At 46.1% G+C, this 27418-nt stretch overlaps 1 protein-coding gene across 1 annotated transcript in view; it reads left to right on the forward strand.

Annotated features, from left to right (window-relative positions):
- The window catches only part of GEMIN8 (gem nuclear organelle associated protein 8), a 194904-nt gene that overhangs the window by 44628 nt on the left and 122858 nt on the right, over window positions 1-27418 (forward strand). Inside the window, exon 2 of the mRNA XM_078657849.1 lies at window positions 16542-16578. Within this exon, the coding sequence (XP_078513975.1) occupies window positions 16576-16578 (3 nt within the window). The 5' untranslated portion in view covers window positions 16542-16575. The remainder of the gene's footprint in view (window positions 1-16541; window positions 16579-27418) is intronic.

The raw sequence follows: 27418 nt of genomic DNA on the forward strand, positions 1-27418 counted from the left end.
GGGCTCTTCCTGCACTACACCAACGGAAAGCCCAGCAGCCTGAGATGCTTCTTGCTGCACTACACCACCGGGAAACCAAGCAGGCCCAGATGCCTCTTGCCGCTCTACACCAATGGGAAGCCTAACAGCCACAGATACTTCTGGCTGCACAACACCAACAGAAGACATAGCATCCCCAGAGGGCTCTTCCTGCACTACACCAACGGGAAGCCCAGCAGCCTGAGATGCTTCTTGCTGCACTACACCACCGGGAAACCAAGCAGGCCCAGATGCCTCTTGCCGCTCTACACCAATGGGAAGCCTAACAGCCACAGATACTTCTGGCTGCACAACACCAACAGAAGACATAGCATCCCCAGAGGGCTCTTCCTGCACTACACCAACGGGAAGCCCAGCAGCCTGAGATGCTTCTTGCTGCACTACACCACCGGGAAACCAAGCAGGCCCAGATGCCTCTTGCCGCTCTACACCAATGGGAAGCCTAACAGCCCCAGATGCCTCTTGCTGCACTACACCAGCAGGAAGACGAAAAGCACCAGATGCCTCTTTGCGCACCACAGCAATGTGAAGCCTTTTGGGTGCAGGCTCCAGCCCACATGCCTCTTGCCGACGTAAAAAGAAAGGAAACCTTGCGGCCCTAGGCAGCAGCACAGGTGCCTCTTGGCCCACTACCGGCACCTCAATGTCCTCCTCTAACATAGGCCCTTCAACAGCACTAGAAGAAGATTCATCATCCGATGATGATGATTCCATGCGAAGAGAAAACTCACTGCCTGAATCTTCTGCCCCTACCTGGGAGTCCGAATTGGACTCAGTCTCTGAACCATGGTCAGAGGAAGACTCAAAAAGCAAACCAAGAACCTGCTGAGCAGTAATCCTGCGACTAGCCATTATCCTTACAAAGCAAGAAGACTGCACACAAGTGAACAACAACCTACACTGTGCAAAGTAAGAAGTAAACAAGGTAAGGCTTTCACAAAAAGATAAATACAATCCAAAACAATTTCACTCTTACCAAATATAGCTACACTCACCAGCACCTACTCTGCTGAGACAGAGCAAAAAGAAATGATATCCCACTAGAAAGATAAAAAGAAATGACAGATTAGAAAACAAAGTGCACATCAAACACTAATGCTGAAAAACAAAAACAAAAAAAACCACAGAGCCACACAAACTGCTAGAAGTACAACCTTTTTCAAAAAGACAAACATCAAGGGAAAGTAGTACAACATACATTCACTTACCAAGCACAAGCAACTACACAAGCTGCAAACAGACACGCAACCTACAACAATCCAAACAGCAAAAGCCTGGAACAAGACAAAAATAGAGAAGAAAAAATAATTACTACCACATTTCACAAACAATATAACAATTAAAACAACAACACACAAATTTGCCCCCCAAATTTAAATTCGGCCAGATGGGCCATCAAATAGGGCTTAGACCAATTGGGATTAGATGAGGTTTAACATCAAGACACTGGTTCATTTTTTTTTTTTTTTTTTTACTGCCTGACCCCTTTGGTGCCAGTCAGTCTTTTGCTCCTACCAGTACCCCCATCACACAGGGGCAGTAAGGACATTCATACACCTTTTGTACGTGTGACACACACAAAACATTCACACCGCCAGCGCCATTCAAGGGCCCATCACTTTCACACGCCCACATATCTGACACAGTAACTTCAGAAAATGATGGACTGCGTAGAGTGTCACTCAACTAGCAGTGTGTGTAGTGACCAACAGAAAGTAACTACTCACACACCGCCAGCCGAGTGCCAGTCCACCCACACCACCATCCAAGCACCAGACCATGCACACCGCCAGCCAAACACCACTCAGCGCACACCGACAGCCAAGTACCACTCCACGCACACCATCCAGCCAAGCGCCACTCCACACACACCGCCAGCCAAGCACCACTCCGCGCACAGACAGCAAAGTAGCACTCCACGCACACCGCCAGCCAAGCACCACTCCGTGCACAGACAGCAAAGTAGCACTCCACGCACACCACCAGCCAAGCGCCACTCCACACACACCGCCAGCCAAGCAGCACTCCGTGCACATACAGCAAATGACCACTCCACACACACCACCAGCCAAGCGCAACTCCACACACACCGCCAGCCAAGCACCAGTCCGTGCATAGATAGCCAAGTACCCCTCCACGCACACCGCCAGCCAAACACCACTCAGCGCACACCGATAGCCAAGTACCACTCCACACACACCGCCAGCCAAGCACCACTCCACGCACACCGCAAGCCAAACGCCACTCACCGCCAGCCAAGCACCGCTCCACGCACACCATCCAGCCAAGTACCACTCCACACACACCGCCAGCCAAACACCACTCCACACACACCACCAGCCAAACACCACTCCGTGCACAGACAACCAAGTACCACTCCACGCACACCACCAGCCAAGCGCCACTCCACACACACTGCCAATCAAGCAGCACTCTGTGCACAGACAGCAAAGTAGCACTCCACGCACACCACCAGCCAAGCGCCACTCCACACACACCGCCAGCCAAGCACCACTCCGTGCACAGACAGCAAAGTAGCACTCCACGCACACCACCAGCCAAGCGCCACTCCACACACACCACCAGCCAAGCACCACTCCGTGCATAGATAGCCAAGTACCCCTCCACGCACACCGCCAGCCAAACACCACTCAGCACACACCGACAGCCAAGTACCACTCACCGCCAGCCAAACACCGCTCCACGCACACCATCCAGCCAAGTACCACTCCACACACACCTCCAGCCAAACACCACTCCACACACACCACCAGCCAAACACCACTCCGTGCACAGACAACCAAGTACCACTCCACGCACACCATCCAGCCAAGCACCACTCCACACACACCGCCAGCAAAGCAGCACTCCGTGCACAGACAGCCAAGTACCACTGCACGCACACCATCCAGCCAAGCGCCACTCCACACACACCGCCAGCCAAGCACTACTCCTTGCCCAAGGGGTCGCTTCCTAAAAACAAAATTTTAATTCCCTGGTGCTAGTGGGCATTTTCTGCCCCCCCCGGGGGTAAAACGGCCAAAAAAACGGGCCGATTTGCCCCCAGGGTGGACAGAAAAACAAAAACACAATCATGGCCACCTGGAAGCGACCCTTGCCCAAGGGGTCGCTTCCTAAAAGCTAAAAACAAAATCCCTGGTGCTAATGGGCATTTTCTGTTCCCCCTGGGGGCAAAACGGCAAAAAAAAAACGGTCCGATTTGCCCCCAGGGGGGACAGAAAAACGTAAACAAAAAACATGGCCACCATCTTGGCTCCAAAAAACAACCCTGGTGCTAGTGGGGAATTTCTGCTCCCCCTGGGGGCAAAACGGCCGAAAAAACGGGCCGATTTGCCCCAAGGGGGGGCAGAAAAACGAAAACATAATCACAGCCCGCCTGGAAGCGACCCTTGCCCAAGGGGTCGCTTCCTATAAACTAAAATTAAATCCCTGGTGATAGTGGGGGCATTTCCGCCGCACGATCGTGACGCTGTGCGCGATCGTGAGGCAGAAATGCCCTGCAAAGAGACATCAGGGGAGAGGAAAATCTCTTTCCTCTCCCCTGATGCCTCTTCGCTGCCCCCAAACCTCCGCCGGGCACCAGAAACCCACCTTGCACTCCAGCGCTCAGGAAGCAAATGGCTTCCCGAGCGCTGGGAATCCCTGATGATGTCAGCGCGTGCTGTGTGCGCTGACGTCATCAGGGATTCCCATGGGGGGGGGTCGGGGCGGAAGCGGAAGCTCTTCCGCTGCCGCCCCCAGCAAAACAACGAAGATCGGAGACCCTCGGGGGGGGGGCGCCAGCGCTTCCCCCGAGGGTGGGGCTGATGACGAGCTGGCCTTGTCATCCGCGCACGACTGGTGCGCGCCATGACGAGCCCAGCTCGTCATTAGTCTCTCTCTCTCTCTCTCTGTCTCTGTCTCTGTCTCTGTCTCTGTCTCTGTCTCTGTCTCAGTCTCTCTCGTCTCTCTCTCTCTCTCTCTCTCATTTATTTATGGAAGTGGATGGTAGCTACTTTAAACAAACGCGATTTAATGTCTTGACTAGTGCTTATAAAGTGTAGAAACGAATGCAGATGCCGACTATAATGGGGAAAACTTCATACTACAAGCCTTTGCATGCAGTGAAGATCCTACCTGGTATATTTCAGGATAACATTGCTTTAGCTTAGATGAAAAATAGTATTAGGATTTTAGGTGATTTCTACTTTACTGATGGGGTTTGTAAATCTTTTGATGATTTGGTTTTACAGTATGGTATCCCTAGATCATAATTTTTTTAATATTTGCAGATTAGGGATTTTTTTGTTTCGGATTAAGCTTAATATGAAACCCCATTCTTTTATAGAAATGGTTAGACGACAATCTAGATTCGGAGCTTTATATCAATTATTATTGGCCGACAGACCTGATGATTTGGATAAATATAACATAAAATGGTCAAGGGAGTTGGGAGTGGCAGACATTAGGGTTGAGAAACTTATTGCAGCTTCTAGGCAGATACTAATGTCAGCGAATCTGAAGGCCCAATTTTTTAAGTCCCTTTTTGATTTATATTGTACCCCGGCACGGATGACTAAAAGGGTGGACTGAGTTTGATGGCAAGTGTTTTTGCTGTGGGGAGGATAGTGCGGATAGCGTACACATTTTTTTTAAATGCGATAAATTGTTTAGATTTATAACTGATATAGAAAAGTTTTTGTCTTTGTTTATGAATGTATGCTTGACTATCACACCTGCCATGATGTTAATTGGGAAGGGGCCTGAAAGCAATATGGTGAATCCACTCTATGTTCATCGAAGGCTTATTTTTTTTTCATGACTGTTGCACGTTTATGTATTGCTGCTGAATGGCATCAGGTAGATCCACCTGCATTTGAATTGTGGCGGGCGAAAATTTATAATTTTTTTAAGCTAGAATGGGGTTTGTTTTCTGTTAAAGGATCAAAGAAACGTAAGATTGGTTTAAGTATCTGGGGTGCTTTTAGGGATTACTTTGAAGGGTGATCTATTGATTGACTTATTTATCAATGTATTCATTTGTTCAGTATTAATTGCTATTAATTGATATTTTGAGTAAGTTCCACATTGTTTTTTGTAATCTTGCTGCTGTGAATTTATAAATAAAAAAGAAGGTATTAAGAATATTGGAAGTGTCTTGTTGGAGGAGGGTCTCAGTTATATCTTCCACTGTCAGCATACCGTGTTTACCCCATTTGCATTTAATGAGCAGGGCCAAGGATCTACTAGGTCTGTCTCCCTTTCCTTACACTCTAACCTGATCATATTTGCCTTAGAATTTACATTTCCTCTCTCCCACTTCAGAGAACTCTGTGAGTTTACTTCGAACCTGCTCACGCACTGGATATCCACCCCCATCCCCCAGATCCCTTTCCAGGTCCAGCGGGTTGTGCTCCAGACTGAGAAAGTGTGCCTGCCAGACTTCCTGGTACTGTTTTCTTTAGATACGCGTACGCCTCTAATCGTAGCCTTTAAAGACCTCCCACACCACACCCAAGACTTTAACAGGGCTAATATTCAGCTGGAAATAGTCCTGAATCACAGTTCACAACTCATCAGTGAAGGCCCTATTCATCAGGGATCACACACCAGCTTTCTCCTATTGGAGTCCACCTCGTATTCGAGAAGCAAATAAGTACAGGTGAATGAGTAGATAGAGGACAGGTCAAGTGTCAAATTTTTTAACCAATGTCCCAGGTCACATTATATCAGCCAGAAGTCCAGCCTCAACCACATATTCTGCACCTCTGAGTAGAAAGCACCCTCCTGAGACTGTGGATGTTTATGATTCCATATATCTAGCAAATTATGTTCTGACATAATGTCTCTCCGGTGACTAGCAGCTGCTGAACTAGGCTATACTAGAGGCCAAGAACAGAGACATCCGCATAATCCTGCTCCAGCATGCCTGTGTCGAGCAGTAACCTCTAGGGGGAGGGCTATATTTGTAGGGTAGGGGATAAGTCTCCCTCTGGTGCTGTGATGTTTCAGTATCTGGAGCACCCCATCCAGAGAACCAGGGGCCTAGTCCAAGGCCACCAATAAAGACTGAGAACCATTCGGACCCCAGGGTAAGCAGCAGTGCTGGGCTTCTTGGGGCAGTTTATTAAGAAGTTATGATGCCTACTGTAGAGTATGAATGATGTGTTCTTTCCCATGATGAATGATCTTTAGATTGGCTGGATGTATTTTCTACTGGCCTGGAGCATTTTCTGTTTAACATCGGTGAACTTGCATCTTGCCTCCTCGACGGTGATAGTGAAATCCTGGAACAAGATGATGTTTCCTCAAAATTCACCATATGTTTCTCCTGGGCCAGCTTCAGTGCTGTTGCTCTATCTCGGAAATCGAGAAGGTGTATGATGATGGAATGAGCTAGGGCTCTTGGAGGTGGACACACCGCCAAGGATTGTTGTGCCCTCTCCACTGTCAAGAAGTTTGATAATGCCTCGAAGCCAAAGACTGTAAGGAGAAGCCACTCCACTTATTCCTCCATCTTTCCAGTGTTAGCAGATACATGCACACGCAACATATGAATATTGTTCCGATGAGATCTCGCATCCAAGACCCCGTTCTTTGCAACACTAACGTGTTTGAGGCCTGGCCGGGCTACCTTCGCTGCTGTAATTCTCTGCTCTGCCTCCAGTAACCTGCTGTCATGCTCCAACCTATGGACAATTCTGTCCATCTGTGTATTTAGGGTGTCTATCTTTTGGTCAGTGGAGACCAGACTTATTTGCATAGCTTTAGGTAATGAGTTCATATCCTCCTCATCATTTGACTCCTGTGCCAGGTCTGGTCATACTCCAATTACATGCTCTGCAGTCATCAAACTTGTGCCCCTTCGTTGTTCAAAATGCAATTTTTGCTGTTTAGCATCCACTTTTCCCCTAGTGAGGCTTGGGGGGGGGGGGGCGAGGGGGCTCACACAGGGAACAAACAAATAAGAAAGTGTCACCCACACCCAATGCACCTCCAATTGACGGCCTCACACGTCAAGAGTGTTCGTGAGTGGCTGATAGTCCCCAAGACAAGGGGTAATGATGCGGATGTCAGATACAGGGCCGTACCGGTCAGCACCTTGTGTGGCAGGAAAGTAATAATCCATATCCCAGACTGCTTATGATGACAACGTTTATTGTTAATATGCAGGGGGGGCAACCACAATCCAAATGTTCTTGATGTTCAGGCCAGGTCCCTCCTCGTCCCCAGTTTTCCACAATTGCCTTAGATCGTAGGGGGGAGCTCAAACACACCTAGACCTCACAGGCTTTGGGGACCCTCTGCTGTCTCCCGGGTAGATACAGCTTATCCCGAGCTGGTGCAGCTATAGCAACCCCTCCCACCACTAGGCAAGGTAAGGGAGGGGAGGACCATCCCCAGCCAGCACTGTCGCAGGGATCCTGTTCTCCTACAGAACTGTGCATAGAGACTTGGAACCTCCGTGAGTTAGGGTGTGCCAAAACTCACCTTAGTACCCAAAATCCCCTACCAGACTAGCTACAGTGTCTCATTGGTCATTACAAACTCCCAATACTTGGACAAACCAGAACATGGACTTAGAATACCTCAGGTAACGTGGAACACATGAACACTCTTTCGTTATACAATCATTTCAAAACAAGGAGTAAATGAGGACGCAAGCATATTTGAAATGTTTATTTACTAATGCAGAGTTCTCAAATGCAGTATCTTAGATAATACCAGCAAACATATTATAAGAAGCAAAGTAATCAGCATAGTTACTAGTCCATAGAATGCAAAAGGTGACAACATGCTAAAATGCTGAAATGAATAGGGTTTAGCAACACCTAATTCTCACCCTCCCTAACTAGTATATTTATATTATATCTAAGAAGGTCTCATTGGGTTTTAGCAGGGCGGCCCCATACCTCAAGATCCTAGTGGTAAGGGATCACATCATCTTCCACCAGCTCTCTGCGTGCGAAGCACCATCAAGTGTGTGTGGGTGTTCTGTGTGAAGCAATATAAAACGTGCCTAAAGCCAGAATTTGGCTGCAGCTGCATGTATGTTATGTCTAGGAAGGTGCGAAGATCAGACCTCACAACAACCACTGTGTCGGGTTATCCTTGAAGGTTTCAGCACTCACTGTACAGACACAGTTCACTAAGCAATGCTGATATCAGAGTAATAACATATTATTCTCGTGTGAATCAAAATGCTCTACTAGGCTCAAAGCTAAAACAACAGTTTTGTTGTGTGCAAAAGCAGCAGAAAGGTGAAATGGCGTTTAAACTTCTAATAAGCTCATGCTAACTTAACACAGCATATAGGCAAAGCGTATCTATATGACAGCACCTTGATTGATTGTAAATATATATGGAGAGGCCCAAAGTCCACGGTGGCCACGTATTATATATGTTTTCTAGGAACCTAACTGTAGCCCACGGTGCAATGCTGTTCTCATCATGGCAGCAGACAAGTTGCGCCGAAGCTTACCTCACCAATCTACGTCCCATGGCACCCTAGGGGCAAGTCCATATCGCTCGGTGCACATAGTGGCATGTACGCAGTGCCGCTTAGCAAACCAGCTTCATGCACGTGGAAACGAGTTGGCGTCCTTGTAGTGAACATGCGCGCAAAAACGTTGTGTTGGTGATTAATTTCGTATATCATCACGGCGGTCATTAATTGGCCCTCTTAAGGTTTTTGACGATCCCTACATTATGCTATGAAGTAGCAAGGCTTCACCGTGCAGCGATTTATTTTTAGTTCGATATTGAATATCGATGCTGGAGGACCTGAATCTCTATCGGTCTATGCCGCATATTTTAATATAGAAGATCTCTTGTCCAAGAATACTTGTCGAGTCCTGAAGATGACCGTTAAATAACGTATCGGTCGAAACGCCGTCGACGCTTTTCTGTGGCTAAAATTATTATAAGGACACAGTATTTATGTTTATGGTGTTCCTTTTTTTGTTCTGTGATATGTATTGTTGTTGCCACTTGTCTGGTTTATATGTATTCCTTTTTTTGTATACCAGCGTTTTTCTTGTATGAGACTATTTATACTACTAAACAAATTTCTTACCAAATGGGAAATTAAATAAATATATAATTTTTGATACTACTGGGCTTCTCTGACTATTATAATGGATACTTTTCCGTTGTTTTAACAATTTTTCTTTCTCCCTGAGCCTTTTGTTTGATATAATTAGCTTAGCAAACAAGGGCTGCCTTTGCCCATAGCTCGGTCCAGTGGATGCATCTCCCACAGACCCACCTTCTCCTCCGCATCGGCCAGCAACCATCTCCGTAGCACATCTAGCCTTCGTTGCTCAATCAGGCGCCCTATTGGTCCCAGGATGTCCTTTGTATGAGTCACCAGTCAGCAACTATGTCCTCCGGCATGGGCTGCTCTCAGTTGGGTCTCCGCATCAGTGCTGCTGGGCCGTCATTGTGCCTCTCAATGGTCCGCGATCTTACCCATTCCTGGGAGAGCAATGGCCTTATTCTTCCCTCTTTGCAGCAATTATGAACACCAGCAGGCGCCCAGAGTGTAGGACTCCACGTAAAAATTGGAAATACCAGTGCTAAGTGACTAATTTAGTCAGTTAGTGGCCTTCGACACCAAAAGCTTCACAGCAGTTGTGTCCTCCTTGTTGTACTTTGTTACTGTGTTCTACGTGAAAGTTAAGAGCTTTTCTGGATGTGCTTGAATAGAACTGTCTGCACCTAGCAGTCAGGGGGATTGTGTAGGGTCGTTATTTTTCGTTTATGTAATGGCCAAGAATATTATTATATGTTAATGTTCATACCAACGGATTAAAATCTTGTTGAACAAAAGCCGCAGCTCAAAAGCACTGGCAATGCTGGGCCTGAGGAGAGAAGCAGAGGGCACTTGCACATACTTTCCTCGCCTTCGCCATAAACTTGTGAAATGTCTGGGAGCTGCAGTAGGACAACGCCCCCTCTGTTCAAGAGGGAAATGCAGGATGCTAATGTTAACAACTTCCTCTTGCAAACTAGTAACCTCCGTCATAAACAAGGTAAGGAGAGTGAGAGAGGAGCTGCAGGGCATTTTGGTCAGAAAGACATGATCGCTTGGTGGAGGCCATTGGGGTGTGCAATGTTAGAATTTGAATAAGAGGTGAATAATAATATAACTGGAAGAGTAGTAGGCAGCACTGTCGTGTTTTCCCAAAATTGAATTTGTTGGGTTCACACTTGGTAGATTTCCTAAGCCCCAAAAAGAAACTTACTTTTCCAGAGTAATATAAAACTGCTGGTGTTTCTTCAATCCCACCCCATACTTCTTAATTATGTTCATGTGGATCGGAATGTTAGGAGCCAAACAAAAAGAATTCTACCCCTAAAGTCAAATCTGCCCTTAAATGGTGTGCCAATATATTGGGTGGGATGGGCGACTGTGTTACCTCCAATCATGAGGCAATGTACCACAGAGACCAGGTTTAAAACCGCATTTCAAAGTACAATCAAGAAGTAAAGAACAAACTCAAAAAGTGAGTTCTAGGGCAACATTTAGAAAACCCATTAGGGTTAATACAAAATTTAAAAGTACAATGCAGAAATTGTAAATGCAGCAATAGTCTCCTTAAAGTGCATAAGGTTATTACCATGAAGCGTCTCGGCGATGTGAACAATGCAGAATAGGCAAAATCAGATCTAGACTAAATTTCTGATATTCAACAAAAGCAGTAAGAATTCAGGCAGCATCCCTAGTAGATGGCAAAGTGTCTCTGCCACCTCCACCCCCAAATTGAAAGGTTTATATAGCCATTTTCTCCGTAAGAAAGCTTTGAAACTGGAAATTCATCATGGTTTGACCAAAGAATTACATTTTCAACAAATCATTTTACAGCATTATTAATCGTCATGTAACCCTATCACCTTAGCACTAACCCACTACATGAATATTGATTTGGTCCTTTTGACCCAATTTCATCCGGAGGTGTCTGAAGATACTAGTTACTGAAGCAATAGTGAACTACTGAATAAATGCCATACCGTCTGTAAGTGGATGGTCCTCAAAACTGTTTCCAGAAGCTACTCCTAGCAGGCTTTCTTCGAGAACAGTGTTTTAAAAAACATAAATAAATCTGCATCTTGCTGAATGTAGTGTCAGGCAGAAATATAGACCTAGAATAAACATGATGCAGCATTCTTTTTGCACACAGTGGTGTCCAGATTTAACTGAGGCCTATTTAGCCTATGCCAGAAAAACACATTTTAAAATGTCATAATAAGTTTGTTTCAATTGTAATAGCTGTATGTCTATATACACATGTGAATTTAAGTGTAGACTAGTTGTTCTGTACGCTGTTAAGAATGTACATATTGATTTAAACATACAAAAGCGCTCACAGAGGTAAGCCACAAGCTTGTCCTGGTAATTCATAGGGACTTTGTAAAGTTTGGTATCTGTTTTCCTTAGTGCAGACAAGCTATAAGAAGCACATAACTGTGGGTCCTAGCCCAGCCTCTGCGTAAGTTAGGTCGATCTCTTGCATGATGGGCCTTAGCTACTGTTATGAGCTTTGTCGAATATTTGGACACCTTACCCCCAGCTTCCGACCACTTATTATGTAGACCTTGGTAGAAGCAGTGGAAAAGGAAAAGTTCACACTTGGTTCCTCCTGCCCTTATGCGCCCCATCTGATGTTCTAAGCTTTGTCACAAATGCTCTTTTTTGATGGGCTCTTAGGCACGTTGTCAGGATCTTATCAGATTTATCATTTTTCTTTATTTTGCATTTTGCTGAAAGATCTTATATAATTTGAAAAGAACATGTTATCCTCTTATGGTGCCCAGAACATTATGTTGGCCCCTCAATGTCACTGTTTGCTCAAGTCTAATGTATTTTCATGAAAGGCTGGTATTGCTCCAACAAACATGTCTCAGTAAGTTTCTTTCCATTTTTGCCATGTGATAGGAATCTCAAACATGTCCCTATGGAACAGTGGTGGCTAATGTGATACTCTCTGTCACCTACTGACTCTTCTGATCGTTTCAGTTTCACTATTGCCTTGAACAAAGGCAGGCAGGCAGATATGAAAAATTGGGTAAATAATACAATAAAAAATCCTGGGATTTACCATATAGATTTTGACACTTCGAGCAGAATGAAAGCCATGCTTTTACAGCAAATTATACCCTTAACCTCCGCTCGAGAGACCTTACTCTTGAAGTTGCTAGGACCTCGACCGAGATCCAGGCACTTATTCGTACAAACCTCCCCTTTCATTTCATAGAAATGGTGGGTCGTATCTTGAACATGTCTGATACGAGTGGTATTGTGCCCCTATTTAAGACCATAGGGTCAGTATTTCTAAGCACCTTCCAAACAGTCCTCGGAGTTATCCCAAATTTTTACACTCCGTATTTGGAAGCATCTTTGGAGGTTTACCTCTGATACTGCTTTTAATAGCTGCAATACTGATCGTCATTTACCTGATACGCAATGGATGGCTCAATCACAAACGAAATGGCAAAAGCACTTCTGGAGCGTAGATACAGTGAGCGCATGGTACAACTTCTGGGCGTACCCCGCCTTCGAGAACTGAGTGCTTCTTGGTTCTTATTGTTTCGACCAGTCTGGATGGATTGCATCTTACCTGTTCTTCGATGCCTGTTCTGCGGTGAAGAATGCGTGTTGGACATCTTTCAGACACTCGAGACTGAGACGCCTGCGGACTTGAACACAAGGCTGGAACCGCTGAGGTCCCACGCTCGGCTGTGTCCCCAGCGTATTGCTGTCCTGACTAATGCATTCCTTGAAAACCTGCAGGTGCCTTTTGCTACAACTAGGGTGAGCATCAGGTCAGCCACCTCTAGCGCTGACACCAGCACAAGCAGTGCTGCAAGTAGCACTAAGGGCACTGAGGTCCCTACTACAGCACCGGCTGCCGATATACCATCTATGGACAGTACTGAATATCATCTGTGCTCCATCGACGTACTGTGTGAAATATTACAATTTCCGTCCCCTGCAGCAAGTGATTGGGATATTGCATCTCCCAGCCAGGACACTTAATCTACAATTGGCTCATCGTGTGCTGGGAAAGAATTCGGAGTTTTCCTTTTTCTTTTTGACTCTGATTACATTTGGAACATTTCCTACTAAATTGACACCATGGCTAGAGAAAGCATGGCCTTCTAAAACGCTATAGGAGTTTTAAATTCTATAAAGGAACTCGGTTACACTTTAGCTTGAGTACAAATTCAAATACTGACCACACATTTCTCCCCTCTTAGAAATGTTTTTATAATGCTGTTAAAGATTTAAAAAATGTTTTATGTGGCTCACTGACCATTATATGCGCTACCACCTACAGTGAATTAGTAGTTTACTGTCATTGTTTATTATTGTTGACTAATAGAGGAGTGGGTGTTATGTTTCATGTAGATGCCCTAATCTAGGCATGGTTTGAGATGCCCTAATATAGGCATCATCTTTCACCTACATTAGTTCCTTATTCTCCACAATAACAGGCGGTGAGGGCTGAACCTTATCTAGACTGTGGTTTAGGTACAGAATGAGAGTTTTTCCCGAACAATGGCGTCCTATACCATCTTCGATGTGCTCATGCAGTATGATTAAATATTCATCAACTTTCTAGGAAACCAGGCAGGGGCTAGAATCCACCTGCTTAAACATCTACGTTAAAGGTTCTTTCCATACGACCTCTTCATGCCCAACAATGGCTAACACAAGGGACAAATGGACTCTATACTTTTCTGTATAAATACAGCACCTCTTGCTATCAGTAGATAGAAGGAATCGAGACTTCCAGGCAGACACACTGACCAGAGACCCTGAGGCTCCTGCATGAAGTCGCTCCAGCTGACAGTGGTCTAACCATCCCTTGCGGGGTGTCCAACTCGAGACCAGGACGAGGTCCCACACTATCATTATTCAGGTAATGGGGTTTGACTAAATCCTAGCGGGATTCTTGGCTTCTTTCACACCTATTCACATGCTAGGTACACTTAGGTACATCTAGACAGGCATCGTAGGAGTATTTACTTTATTTTATAAATGCATTTTATATTCATGTATATGTTCATGACTATTGCAAAATGATAGAACTGTGCCATTCCCTTTTTATTCACTGTACTGCTGATCATATATCTCTGCTACTGTTTAACAGTTGTTGCAGCACATATTTTACACTAGAAGAACAACTGTACAATAAATTCTTATAAACATGCTCAACTGTTTCTTCTGTGTAACTCTCTGTGAACAAATGAGCAAACACGAGTGACTGGACGAAAATTAGTACATTGTTTCCGCAAGGAATCAGGGTTGTTGTGTTCTGAGGTTGCCAAAAACGAATCTCTCTGATAAAAGGAGGTTCTAGTGGCACTGTGGGCTAGCTAATGCAAATAATGCAAACCAGTCTAACATACACAGTGGGGGTGCTCAGATTCAGTCTGCCACCAGGCCTACAGTGTATGTTATCCAAAAGCACAGGTCTTGCAGGGGAACTACACCACAGTAGTTCTGAAGTGAGATATGTTTTTGCTAAAACAAATTGTAAAACTCTATTGTTTATAAGTTAAAAAACATTAAAAAGGATCGTACAGCCCAGAGCCTCAAGTGGGCAAATGTAGCCAGAGAGTTGATATGCAAGCATTATATTTTCTACTGTATGATATACTCTTCGCCCTTGGAGCCCATTCTATTCTCCAATACAACTGAGGGGGCAGAGTCTGAATACATACCCCCAAATGGTCCTAGAAATACGTTTGCCGGACTACCAGAATCTTAACCTTTTATATCCAGTAATTTTAAAAGGAGATCATGTAGTGGACGCTTGTGGATCTGAAGTTAGGGCGAGCCAGTAAGAAAGCCTCTAGCCTGGTATCCTGGTTATCTGTAAGAGTTTAGGATGGAGATACCCCTGACCAATATCCAGAGGAGCAGAGCATGAAACATGCAAAATGCATACCCACTCCTGTTTCTTGAAAGTGGTGGGAAGGAGTCAACCACCAAGGTAAAGGGCAACATAAGGATGCTAACCAACGTTACAGGAAAGGTGTGAAGACGTCATACTTAAGCACGCAAATTAAATATGGCTTGCTGTCAGTCAAGCACTTAAAGGAACTGGAGTCTGGCAAGACAACCGAAGGCGAACCCCAATTTCAACCCTTCACTACATTACTACTGACTCAGATCATCATATCTTTGTGTACTAAAAGTCTACTAGTTGTAGTGGGGTGTACGTTGTGAGACCTGGAGGATATCTCGGTTCCACGCAGCAGAGCATTTTTTGTTTGTTGCTGTCTTGAAGAGTGAGGATCCTTTTACACAAGTGCATCAAGACTTTACTACTAATGCGTGAATGCGACTCCCACAAGCATAGAAGCTTGTTCAAGCTCAATAGAATTTACCTTGGGACTTGCAGTAGCCTTGCATACTCTCATCCAGAAGGTACAAGTGTGGTACAAGTACAACAAACAGACTAATGACTCTGGGGTTGCCATCATTGTTGTGCCTGTCACGCCCCATTAATAAGACTTTCTGAAATGTTAAAGGGCCACAGGCCCACTTCATGAGAAATGTAGTTCCCTGCTGTTGGCAGTGGTGACGCATGACAGCTCTTGCCCTGATCACAAGTATAGGCCTTAGACTTTCCCTTGGGTCGCAGTGGCCCACCTTCCTTCAGGTAACATACGGGGCACCTACAATGTAAAAACACAAGCAACTCGCACAATTCAATGATGCTATTAAAACAAAACGATCCAGAGCGAACAGGCGGCATAACGCAAAGTCACAGAGAGAGTCTGCGCCTACACAGCCGCCTTAGTTTGACTGTCACTTTGTCTTTTGGTATGTGCGTGGGTGCTTGTATGTATGTATGTATGTATGTATGTATGTCTGTATGTCTGTTTGTCCGTGTGAAAATGGAAGACTGGGATTTGATTGGTCTGATTGAGTGCTCTGTTAAGAGTCCTTACAGTGTGTGCCTCTGTATGAACTAGACAATAACTAAACCTATAGACTTTAACTGTAATGAGGTTTGGCGATTCACACGGCTTACTTCGGAGTGTATTTGAATTTGCGACATTTAACTGTTAAAAAATTATATTAAAAAAATTAATCAACAGAAAATCGCAATAATTATTGTAAAATGAAATCAACAACTTTTTTTTTTTATTTCTCCGCGGCACTACTGGTAAAGAGACAATGAATGTGAAAGTGTTTTCAGAAAGGTGTAAGACTGAGAAATAACGAAGACTCGTCTTTAGTGACCGTTCCAACAAAATAGCTGTTCTACTGACTGTCGCAAATTAGCATTTCAGAAGAAAATATTACAGACTTTGATATGAAGAGTTCAGGTAGCGGGACTGAAATATTCCAATAGAAATAATATGATGTAACCCAAAGATTCAAGTCATAGACCATGGCTGATAGTAGTATGAAGATGAGAATTACTAATGCTGATCTTGCCAAAGTGTTACATTTTTAACGTTGTGATATATTTTGTTTCTAGCTGCATGGTGTATAACTAAAGGAGGCAGTTAAATATGGTAAGTAGATCTAAATCATCTATGTAAATTGTATCTTGAAAAGCTGCAGTTTAAAAAGTATTTAAAAAACTGTGTCTGTTTATTTTCTGCAATTCCTCAATATATTTGTTTTTACGCCTGGCTCGAAAATGCAGCTGTCTCTTGTTATCAATTCGTTGAAATATACACAGTGAGCTTTGTCTCACGTCCCAGGAGCTTTACTCACTCATAATACTGTTGGCTGTTTGCTGTATTGTTTCACCTCCTATGAAGTGCTTTGGATTACAATGCTTAAAGGGCTTGTTAGACCCGGGATCCCTGGTTGGCTTTTGGATTGGCTGAGGTAGGTACCTTAGGCCAAATAGGGACCCGCGTTTCCACGTCAGGAAAAGGAAGGACACCTGAGATAGCCCCGCTCACCCCCTTGGTAGCTTGGCATGAGTAGCAAGTCTTATCTTCAAGGTAAATGTGTAAAATGTTTGCAACCATGCTCACAGCAACCCAATGATGACACCACAAATGGACTCCACGCAAGTTTTTATAAAAACAGGTATACATTTTATATAAAAAGATATATGATAAGTATGTGTAATATTCCTCCTGGCTGGTTGTTAGGCCAGCCAGCCCTTGTAAGTTCTGGTGATATTAATGAGCACTTCTAAACGTTCCACTGTAGTCATAATACAAAGTTATGCAGTTCGTAATGCTAGAATCAGGCACTTTGCAATGGAAAAGTAATGCAATGCGTAACGCAACAATGGAGCACTGTGCAATGTAAAAATAGTGCAATGCGTAACGCAACAATCTTGCACTTTGCAATGTAGAAATAATGCAGTGCGTAACGCAACAACCAGGTACTTTGTTATGCAGAAATAATGCAATGCGTAATACACTAATCAGGTAGTTCATTATGCAGGAATAATGCAATGCGTAATACGCTAATCAGGTAGTTTGTTATGCTGAAACAATGCAATGCTTCCTACGACAATCGGGTAGTTCGTTATGCAGTAATAATACCATGCGTAATACACTAATCAGGTAGTTCGTTATGCAGGAATAATGCAATGCATAATACGCTAATCAGGTACTCCGTTATGCAGCAATAATGCAATGTGTAATACGACAAACAGGTACTCAGTTATGCGGAAACAAAGTAATGCATAATACACTCCACCACCGATCACGGTGCATTAGTCGGTCTCTCCGCCACTTGTGCTGACTTGCAGTTAGCCGCTGTCAACAGTTGCCCCCAACACGGGTATGGTATGACAATAAGTGCAGCTCCGCACTCCGGCCCGGTACTGTCACTTCTTTGGCCAGTACAGGCCCTGATACAAGCCAAAGCAGAGGCTTGCGCTGCCGGAATGAGAGAGAGGCCGAGAGCGTCTCCCTCCGAGCCCGCACCCAGCCCCAGGCATCGACACACATTACCTGGGGTGTGCGACCTCCCTCTCCTCACCTCTTCTAGCGACTTGGGCCTCCAATACAATCTTTGTGAATTGGCAACGGCGGGCTCGGGCCGGCAGCTCAGCTCATCCGGGGTTGCCGGTCGGGGCTGCTACTGCTACGAAGATCTCAGGCTGCCAAAGGGCACACACACACACAGCGTCGCTGAGACTCCCTTGAGCTTCGGGTGCACGATAACCGGGAACTCCTCACGAAGGTCTCAGGCTGCACAAAGAACACTCGCACAGCGTCGCTGATACTCACTTTAACTCCGGGTGCACAATAACAAGGCAACCCTCACAAAGGTCTCAGGCTGCACCACGCACACAGCGTCGCTGAGACTCACTTGGATTCCGTGTGTGCACATTAGCAAGGCAATCCTCACGAAGGTCTCAGGCTTCACAAAGCACACGCACACAGCGTCGTGGAGACTCACTTGGATTCCGGTGCACACGATAACAGGATGATCCTCACGAAGGGTTCAGGCTGCAAAAAGCACACACACACAGCGTCGCTGAGCCTCACTTGGATTCCAGGTGCCTACGATCACAGGGCACTCCTTACGAGGGACTCAGGCTGCAAAAAGCACCCGCACACAGCATCGCTGAGACTCTCCTGGAAAGTTTTGTGTTCCTGAGTTTCCGCAACAGGGAACCCGCTCACCTCGGGCCCCTGGGGATAAGTTACTTAAGGACACAGCACAGCAAAGCCCTTTAAAGCAGGGGGACACAGCACACGGCAAATTCCCTTCAGCCTTTCCTTGGTTAAAACAGCAAACTGCAGGCCAGCCCAAGAACACACAGCAAGGGTCAGTCCTTATCTTCAGTCTCTTCAGTTGTTTCTTCCTTGGCAACGGTTCCTCTTGACCCTGAAGTAGCTCTAGTCTTGTTCAGTCTTGATCAAGCCATTCTCCAAAGTTCAGGGGCTTCAGCTCTCATGTTATACCCCTCAATGGCTTTGAAGTCTTTGTGTTCAGTGGGCACTGACCCCTGTTCAAACCAGGTGCCTCCCTGCCAGTGACACCTTCTTCCTTTGATTAGTGGGATTCTGGATTCTCAATCACTCAGCAGGAGATGGGACAATTGTTTTATAGCAGCAACCCAGGCCTTCTCACCTCTAGGGGCTTCTCCTCCCCCCTACACTCCAGATACAGGTGAATATATGACGTTACAACGAATTCCGTTGCAACGCATGCCTTTACCACGCATGCGTTACAACGGAATTCGTTTTCTACGCATAACCTTTACCACTAATATTCCTTTACCACGCATAGATTAACAACGTTTTTCGTTGTTAATTTATGCATGGTGAGGGCATATTCTTGTTAAAGGTTACACCTGTCCTCTTTCACGTCCCCAGCCTCTACTCCTTTTCATTACCCCTGCCATTAACCCTTATTTAAAAAAAAAAAATAATAATTTTCCCTTACCTTTTCAAAAGAGGAAGCGGAAGTTTAATTCCGTTTCCTCTTTTACGACGCTGATCGCATGTCGTCACTTCAGGTATTTATTTATTTTTGGGGGGAAGCCCCCCCAACCCCCCTTTTTTTATCCCTCGATTTTTTCCGTTTTTGGGGGGAGACCCCCCAAACCCCCCCCTTTTTTTTCATTTACCACACATACCTTTACTACGTATTTCGTAGTAAAGATATGCGTGGTAAATCCTCTCGTTGTTACCACGCATGCGTTGTAATGCATGCGTGGTAAAGGTTTTCGTGGAAACGGCTTCGTTGTAGAGGCCGTTTCCCGATACAGGTCAGCCTTTTGCTGTCTCACCTCCTCCCCTGGGGCAAGGCATTCCCCAGATCCTTTCTCTTTCAAATCCAGACAGTCAACCCACAACCAGGCAGAGACGCACACAAATGTTAGAGCACAAAAACCCACCCACTTCTAAAAGAGTGGCTTCTAAACACACAATGCAAAAACCACCTACATAAAAAGATGTGTTATTACATTGTGAGCTCAGGCACACTAAACTTCACCTCTCCATCTTAAGCCTTTGGGAAGATAGGCTGGAAAACATATTGTGCAGCCTCCCCATTCTATCCTATGGGCAAGATGGCCTTTCAACAATGAAAAACGAAATGGAGATTATTTCACTGTCAGGACATGGTACACACCTTAGTACATGTCCTACCTTTCACAAGCACTGCACCCTGCCCAGGGGGTAGCCTGGACCTACCATAGGGGTGTCTGATGTGCATAGAGAGGGAACGGTAATGTCTGGCAAGTGGGTGCACTTGTCAGAACAACAGGGCAGTTTAACAAACTGCGCGCAGGCACTGCAATGGCAGGACTGAGTTCCCTCTTTAAGGCTGCTGGTGTGGGTGGCACAAGAAGTGCTGCAGGCCCACTAGTAGCATTTGCATTACCAGCCCTGGCACACACAGTGCACTTTACTATGGACTTTACTAGTAAGGCAAACATACCAATCATGGACAACCAATTACCATTATACTTTATACAGGGAGCACTTGCACTTTGACACCGATCAGCAGTCGCATAGGGCACAAAGCTTCTAAGTTGGCAGCACCAAGTCAGAAAAAGATCTAGGGGGACAGCGAAAGGTTTAGGGAACTTTAGCCAAAAAGGGCCAAGTTCTACACGGCTACTTTACATCTGAAAAATCAGACCTGGGCTTTGAGTCTTCCCCTCTCAACCATCTGCTTTCTTTGAAGTGCCTCTCTCAGCCATTTACTTTTGACGTTAAAAAGCATGTCTTTGCTCAGCCTGTTCTTCTCTCACTTAATGTAATTGAGGTGTTTATTTCCGCCTCCACATCAGTGCTTGCAAGTAACTGCAAGAAGGACTACTACACAAATAGTAAGCCTTCGATACAGTGTGCCTCTTTGGATTTAAGGAGTTTATGCTGCATGGATTAGCATATTACACCCAGGCCTAATGTCTTTGCCATTGCCTGTTTTATGTTTTCTTTCACTGTTGTAGGCTTTTTATGTATTTTATTTTGCCAGGTTGTGTGTAAAGCTGCCCCTAAGATGGCCGCCATTACCATCTCTGTTTTCACTTGAACTACCTTTTCTACCCCCAGTCACCACCATCTATATGGACTACCATGACTCACTGCCTCTGCCATTCTCATTATAATAACCATTTGTACTACCAACACAACGACCAGCACCATTCTTACAACCATCACCATTACCCCATTACGTAACATAATATGCTATATGTATTTGTAAAGGGAACGTTTGCCCAAAATGGTAGCTTTGTGTTGAGTTGGTTATTGGTACCAAATGTAACGGTGCGCACTTTATCAACATCTGAGGGATCAAAGTGTGAATCATCTGCCGGTCATTGTGTGCCAGCAATTCTGTGTCCAGAGTTGAGGTTAAACACAGATCTCTGATGTGGGGGCCTTAGTCCACTGAGCCACCAGACCTGGTATCACCATTGTTACACCCACCAATATTATGTCCACATTTTCCCCTACCCACCACCATTGCTCAGAAAGCCAGTAGGTATGTATTTAATGTGCCAATATATGCAAATATAAGCATAAACAAATGATGTTTGTATGCTTATTGAAGCTAGATCTATAGACTTTGCCTGTTTTTAAGACTCCATCGAGGATAAACATGACTATACTCCACAGCACACTCCCAGACCAACAACTACTCATAACATTCAAAAGATCACTGTAAACCAGACTGGTCGGCATGAAATAAGCTTTGTGTAAACACTCGTTTGAGAGTACCAAGACCATGGCCTTAAGTATATGCCTGTGAAGGCGGCACTTTACAGTTACTGTTGTATCTTATCCACCGTCCGTCAATTTTGGTCCTCCCTCCTTTCCCAGTGGGTCCACTGTGTATATCTCTCGTCACCTTCTGGGTAGTTGGGAAAATGTTTATTCTGAAACAGCATAAGTTGTAACATACCACCTGAAAGAAAGGGACTCGCCCAGCAACTCTGACGCAGTACACCAATACAGTGGAATATCTTAGCACTCTAACACAGCAAACGGGCATGGCAGTAGTACAAAATGACAGCCGATCACCTCATTTGTTCGTGTAGCTGTGAGCCATTTCAAATTGGTCTGCCTGAGGAGCAAAACAAAGTTTTTCTCAAATTTGTACTCTCAAGGGGGAAGGATTGCAGTCCAAATACTCTGCTTTTCACTGAACTTCTATTTAATTTCACTCATGCTAACTGAAACAAATGTCAATTTAATCTGTTAGTGAAGTGTAAAAACAAAAGTACCCTCCTATGTTTTGGGTGGTATTATAATTGCTCTGTATGCTCGAATGCCCCAAAAGCCGTTTGCACTTAAAGTCCAATTCCAGCATGTTTTCTGATTAGGGAACTGTTAAATTGCATTTGTTTTTTTTGTTTTTTTTTGTTGTTTTTTTTTTTTTAAACCTTTATTGTACAGAGAAGGCTCACAAATACGGGCCTACAACCCAGCGGGCCGGCCACCACAAATAAGGAACATGGTCAACAGTACAGAAACGCATACAGGATATCACAACAAATCATACAGGAAATAAGGGCTAAAAGCCATACAGCAACCAGCAGGGGCAGGATACGAGAAGGTTGATTTTCTAATATAATAACGGGTATGACAGGATAATAACAGGTAGGAAGTCTCGGAGGGCCGTGGTGGGCCGTGAACAAGCCGCGGTAGAAGATATAGGATAACTCAATAATGACAAACACATATCGGTAAAAGCAGAATAGGAGTCTCGCCAGAAAAACAGTGGCAACCGCCGTTCAGCGCCCACCCACCACAACAAGAACGCATCATATCAACAGAGTCGAAAAAAGCTTATCAAATAAAGCCCTCCGTCACACAACCCAGGGAATAAGGAAAAACCCCCCCACGAGAGGGGGGAGGAAGGGAGGAAAAAGAGGGAGAAGGGGACAAAAGGCAAAAGAAAGAACGCCACCTCAAGCATGCGCCCCATGGCAAACGAGGCCGGAAACCACAAATCGGTATACAGAACCAGTAGTAACCGGAGTAAAATTACGTAGTGAGCCAAAGTCACAGTAAAACCAAACGGCTAGTGTATCAAAAATAACCCACCCAGAGGGACACATGCTGAGACCGCGTCCCGAAAAAGAGGACACACAAGAGCCATAGAACCAAAAAAGTAAGAAAAATGAGGGGAGAAAAAACCCCAAAGAAATGACAGACCCTCCCCCCCACCCCGCAAGCCCACCCTGCACCCCTGCAGAAGGCTTTGGCCTACCCCCCAGCAGCGTGCCTGTCGCCCTAATCAGAACCCGAAATATAGAAGAGCTAAAGCAAGATGGAACCATAAAGACAAAAAAGGGGGGGGAAAAGAAGGAATAAGGGAGGAAAGAACACGGGAGAGGGCCATAAAACAGAATCATAGGCTCCCACCCTCCCGTCCGAAACATCAGTGTCCACGGGAAGACAAAGATTCTAAGGATACAGTCCAGGAATACGACAAAAATCAGACATGGTCATACCGTACCAACCGATCATCCAGCCATTACAAGACAACAGTCCACAAAGGCAAGATCGTCTCATCCCTGTCCTTGTTTTTCCAAATCTGTAGCAGTCCGCCTCACGAAGAACCAGACCACGAAGAACAGGAGGCAGAGAACAGGGAGGTCAAACTTCAACCCACAGAAGAAGTTTCGTGTACAACTCGGATGATCCGGAACAGTCAGAAACCATTGTACATCATGCAGGCACAGTTCCGAAGAGGATCTGAGGAAAGCCGACCCAGCGGAGACAGCACCGGATCTACGTTCGGCCATTCGAGGAGATGAAGAACAGGAAGAACCACCAAGACCGGCCCGGACAGGACCCGGCCCACCGACCCACAGCACAGGAGAGGACATATCACGATGGAGGGCAGCGGAACTCCGCATATCCGCAGAAACGGCAGCCACCGGGTCCACAATTTACAGGATAGTTCCAGCCGCACCCAGCAGCGACGTAGCCGCACATGCCAGGGGGGGCTCAAACGGCCCAGCGAAACGAGCCTCCTCTAGGTTAACAGCGGGTGCGGCCACAGGAGTACCCCAGGAGCGCAGGGCGGCGAGGATGTCGGCAAGTGTAGGAACACCTTTACAGTATCCGGCTTCTGTGCAACATCGTGGACCACCGCTGCCCATCTCGTCCCGGCTGAGATATACAGTGTCGGCCGCCATCTTGGAAGCCCGGCGGGGTCGCAGCGGTCCTCGACCCCCGACCGGGCCGCAGCAAGGCAAACGGAATTCAGTCAACCACCAGCAGAGGCACGTCCAGAGCAGGAAGGGGGGCCACCAGAAGAAGGAGGATCGCCGGCCCCCCAACGCCACCGGCCCCGTTCTCCGAGTCCAGGCGGAGGCACTCAAAATGGCCGGACCGGAGAACAAAGGGGGGGACAAGCCACATTTACGGTCAGCCCCGTCAACAGAAGGCAGCGCCTCCACCCCAGGCCGCGGGACCGCCTGATCAGGCCAGAAAGCCGCAACCGGCCTCTCCGCACAACCGCCTCGTCGGCCGAGCCCACTGCGCCATCAAGGGTCGGCCACAGCGTAGCGCCCCGTCCGGGCGCCGCCGAGGAGACTCAGGCCAGTCCGCTCCGGAGGCCCCGAAGCGAGCGAAGGCACAGTTCCGGAACTACGGCACCCAGAGACAACCGGGACAGACGGTAAGTGCCTATAAATCGCCGTAGATCCACAGCGTAGCAGAAATTGTCTTCCCGGGGCAGGATAAAAGCAGGATTTATGTTTCGAACAGGAAAGTAGACGGAGCCGAGCTAAAGCGCAGCCATCTCGGACGCGAGCTTGGCTCCTCCCCGTGCATTTGTTTTTAAAACACAGCGCTGCGGATCAAGATAGGAGCTTACCTTTTTACAGTCTGTCAGTCACATTGAAACCATGGATGTGGTCACAGCAGACCTGTCAGGGACTATCTTAATGTGTATCAACATGGTGCTCTCAAAATGTAGGTGTTGTTAAACAACTGTTATTGCCAGTGCCTTTGAAATGGGACAGTCCTTTGTTCTGCTCTAGCAAGTGGTGGCAAACAGTTCAATTATAGGATTTTGGAGGGCCATCTACAGTTGATTAATAATATGCTCTTGGATCGGGAGTGAAGGTAATGACTTTTGGTTTTCGGAATATTGTGGATTTATGATATTTGAAATCATTATAGGTGATTGTTTCAAAATGTTTTCCCCCATTGAAAACTCTAAATATTTTTTTAAGGTACATTTTAAGCCCTCTTGACAAATAGAAAACAATGGTGACTATGCCTTGGGATTTTGTTTTCTGTTATCCTTTATCCTAAAATAGGCAAACCCTTTTTATGAGTAATATTAATGAGCGCATTGTTTGTTTTTTATGTAAATGGCAAAACTGAGGCCTTATATATCAGAAATTAGCATTTTAAGATTTTTGAGAATTTGTGGTCATGGGAAATAATTTTTTGTTTCATATGTGTATCTGCAATTCTGTGTCCAGAATTCGTTGTTGCAGATCTCTGATACAAACTGCTGAATGTTCCATTGAAAATAATGCTATAAAATTGATAACCAATAAAGCTGATATTAAAGTTAAAAAAACTGCAAGATGAACGATATTTGCAGCCTTTGGACTGAAGAGGATAACCTTTCCCATGATGGAAGTACCTCTTGTGTTTAACTCTTCAGTGGAAGTAAATATCCTTGGGTCTAAAACATATAGGAAGTCTCCTTGATTGATGGAGAGCTTGGTCAATTCTGAAGTGGCCATTTTGAATGTTTCACATCTCATGAATTTGATCATGGTTTAAGTCTAGGACAGTGATTAAAAGGCCAAATATCATTTCATATCATACTTACCTGCGCCAGAACCCCTGGACCTCACCGGACCCAGACCAACCGACTGCGATACAACTCCGCCACCCTCAACGCACTCAACACCGGACAACCGACCTCCTGCCATCAAGCCACCCCCAGGCGCACCCACGGACCCTTCACATGCCGAAGCTGCAAATTCACCTGCCTTCAACCCCGCACCACGCCTGTCAAACCAAGCAACAACAACAACCACCTCAAATGCATCCTCCTCATCACCCGCTCCGTACACAAGTATGCCATCGAACTCTGGAACCTCCTCGACACAACAGCACCTGACGTCTCCTTCCTCACCGAAACCTTGATGAACGCCTCCTCTGCCCCCGACATCGCCATAGCCATCCCGAACGTCTACAAAATCACCCGGAAGGACCGCATCAACAAAACAGGAGGAGGGATCGCCATCATCTACAGGAACACCATCAGCGTCACGACCAACACTGACGACACCATCCCCATCGCTGAACACCTACACTTCCAGATCCACACCGACCCACAGACCACCCTCAGAGGAACGCTCATCTACAGACCCCCAGGCGCACAATTCAGCAAAACCATCGCCGACCTAATCAGCCCGCACGCCCTAGCCTCACCAGACTACATCCTCCTAGGAGACCTGAACTTCCATCTAGAAAACAACGATCGCGCCACCACCACACTACTCGACACCCTCGACTCAAGCAACTAGTGGACTCCCCCACTCACCTCGCCGGCCACACCCTTGACGCCATCTTTACAGCCAGCAACCACACCACCTTCAACCACGCCACAGGATTACACTGGACCGACCACAGCTGTGCACACTTCACATTCAAGAAGACCACATCTCACCACCACATGCTTCGAATCCCTCGCAGATGCTGGGGCAAACTCACCACGGACCAACTCACCGCGGCACTGAGCCAGAACCAACCTGCCGACACCAACATACCCGACGCCAACACCGCCGCACTCAGCCTCACACGGTGGATCACCAACTGCGCCGACGACCTCGCTCCACTCAAAAACACCCACAGCAAGACCACCACCAGAAAACCCTCATGGTTCACAAACGCCCTCAAAGCAGCAAAGAAATCCTGCTGTACTCTCAAAGGCCTGGCGCAAAGATCGGACAACGGAAAACATGACAGCCCTCAAAACGGCCACACGCGAATACCACCAGCAGATCCGGAACACCAAGAGAACATCGCTCAAGAAACGACTAAGCAACAACACCCACAACAGCAAGGAACTCTTCAGCATCGTCAAAGAGTTCTCGAACCCTGAAGCCAACAACGACATCACCCCTTCGCAAAAACTCTGAACCTCCTTCCCACGTTCTTCCACCTCAAGATTGCAGACATTCACGAGAGCTTCGGACCCCGACCCCCTCCGCCGGACACCAGCTCAACGACCACCACCATCAACTCCTGGGCCCCCATCAGCAGCGTAGACACAATCCACGTCATGAACACCATCCACTCCGGCTCCCCTTCCGACCCATGCCCCCACCACATCTTCAACAGAGCCGACACCATCATCGCACCCCACCTACGGAACGTCATAAACAGCTCCTTCAAGTCAGCTACCTTCCCGGAGAACTGGAAGCACTCCGAAATC

This window comes from Lissotriton helveticus, chromosome 8 (assembly GCF_964261635.1).
Source record: "Lissotriton helveticus chromosome 8, aLisHel1.1, whole genome shotgun sequence".
Taxonomy (NCBI): domain Eukaryota; kingdom Metazoa; phylum Chordata; class Amphibia; order Caudata; family Salamandridae; genus Lissotriton; species Lissotriton helveticus.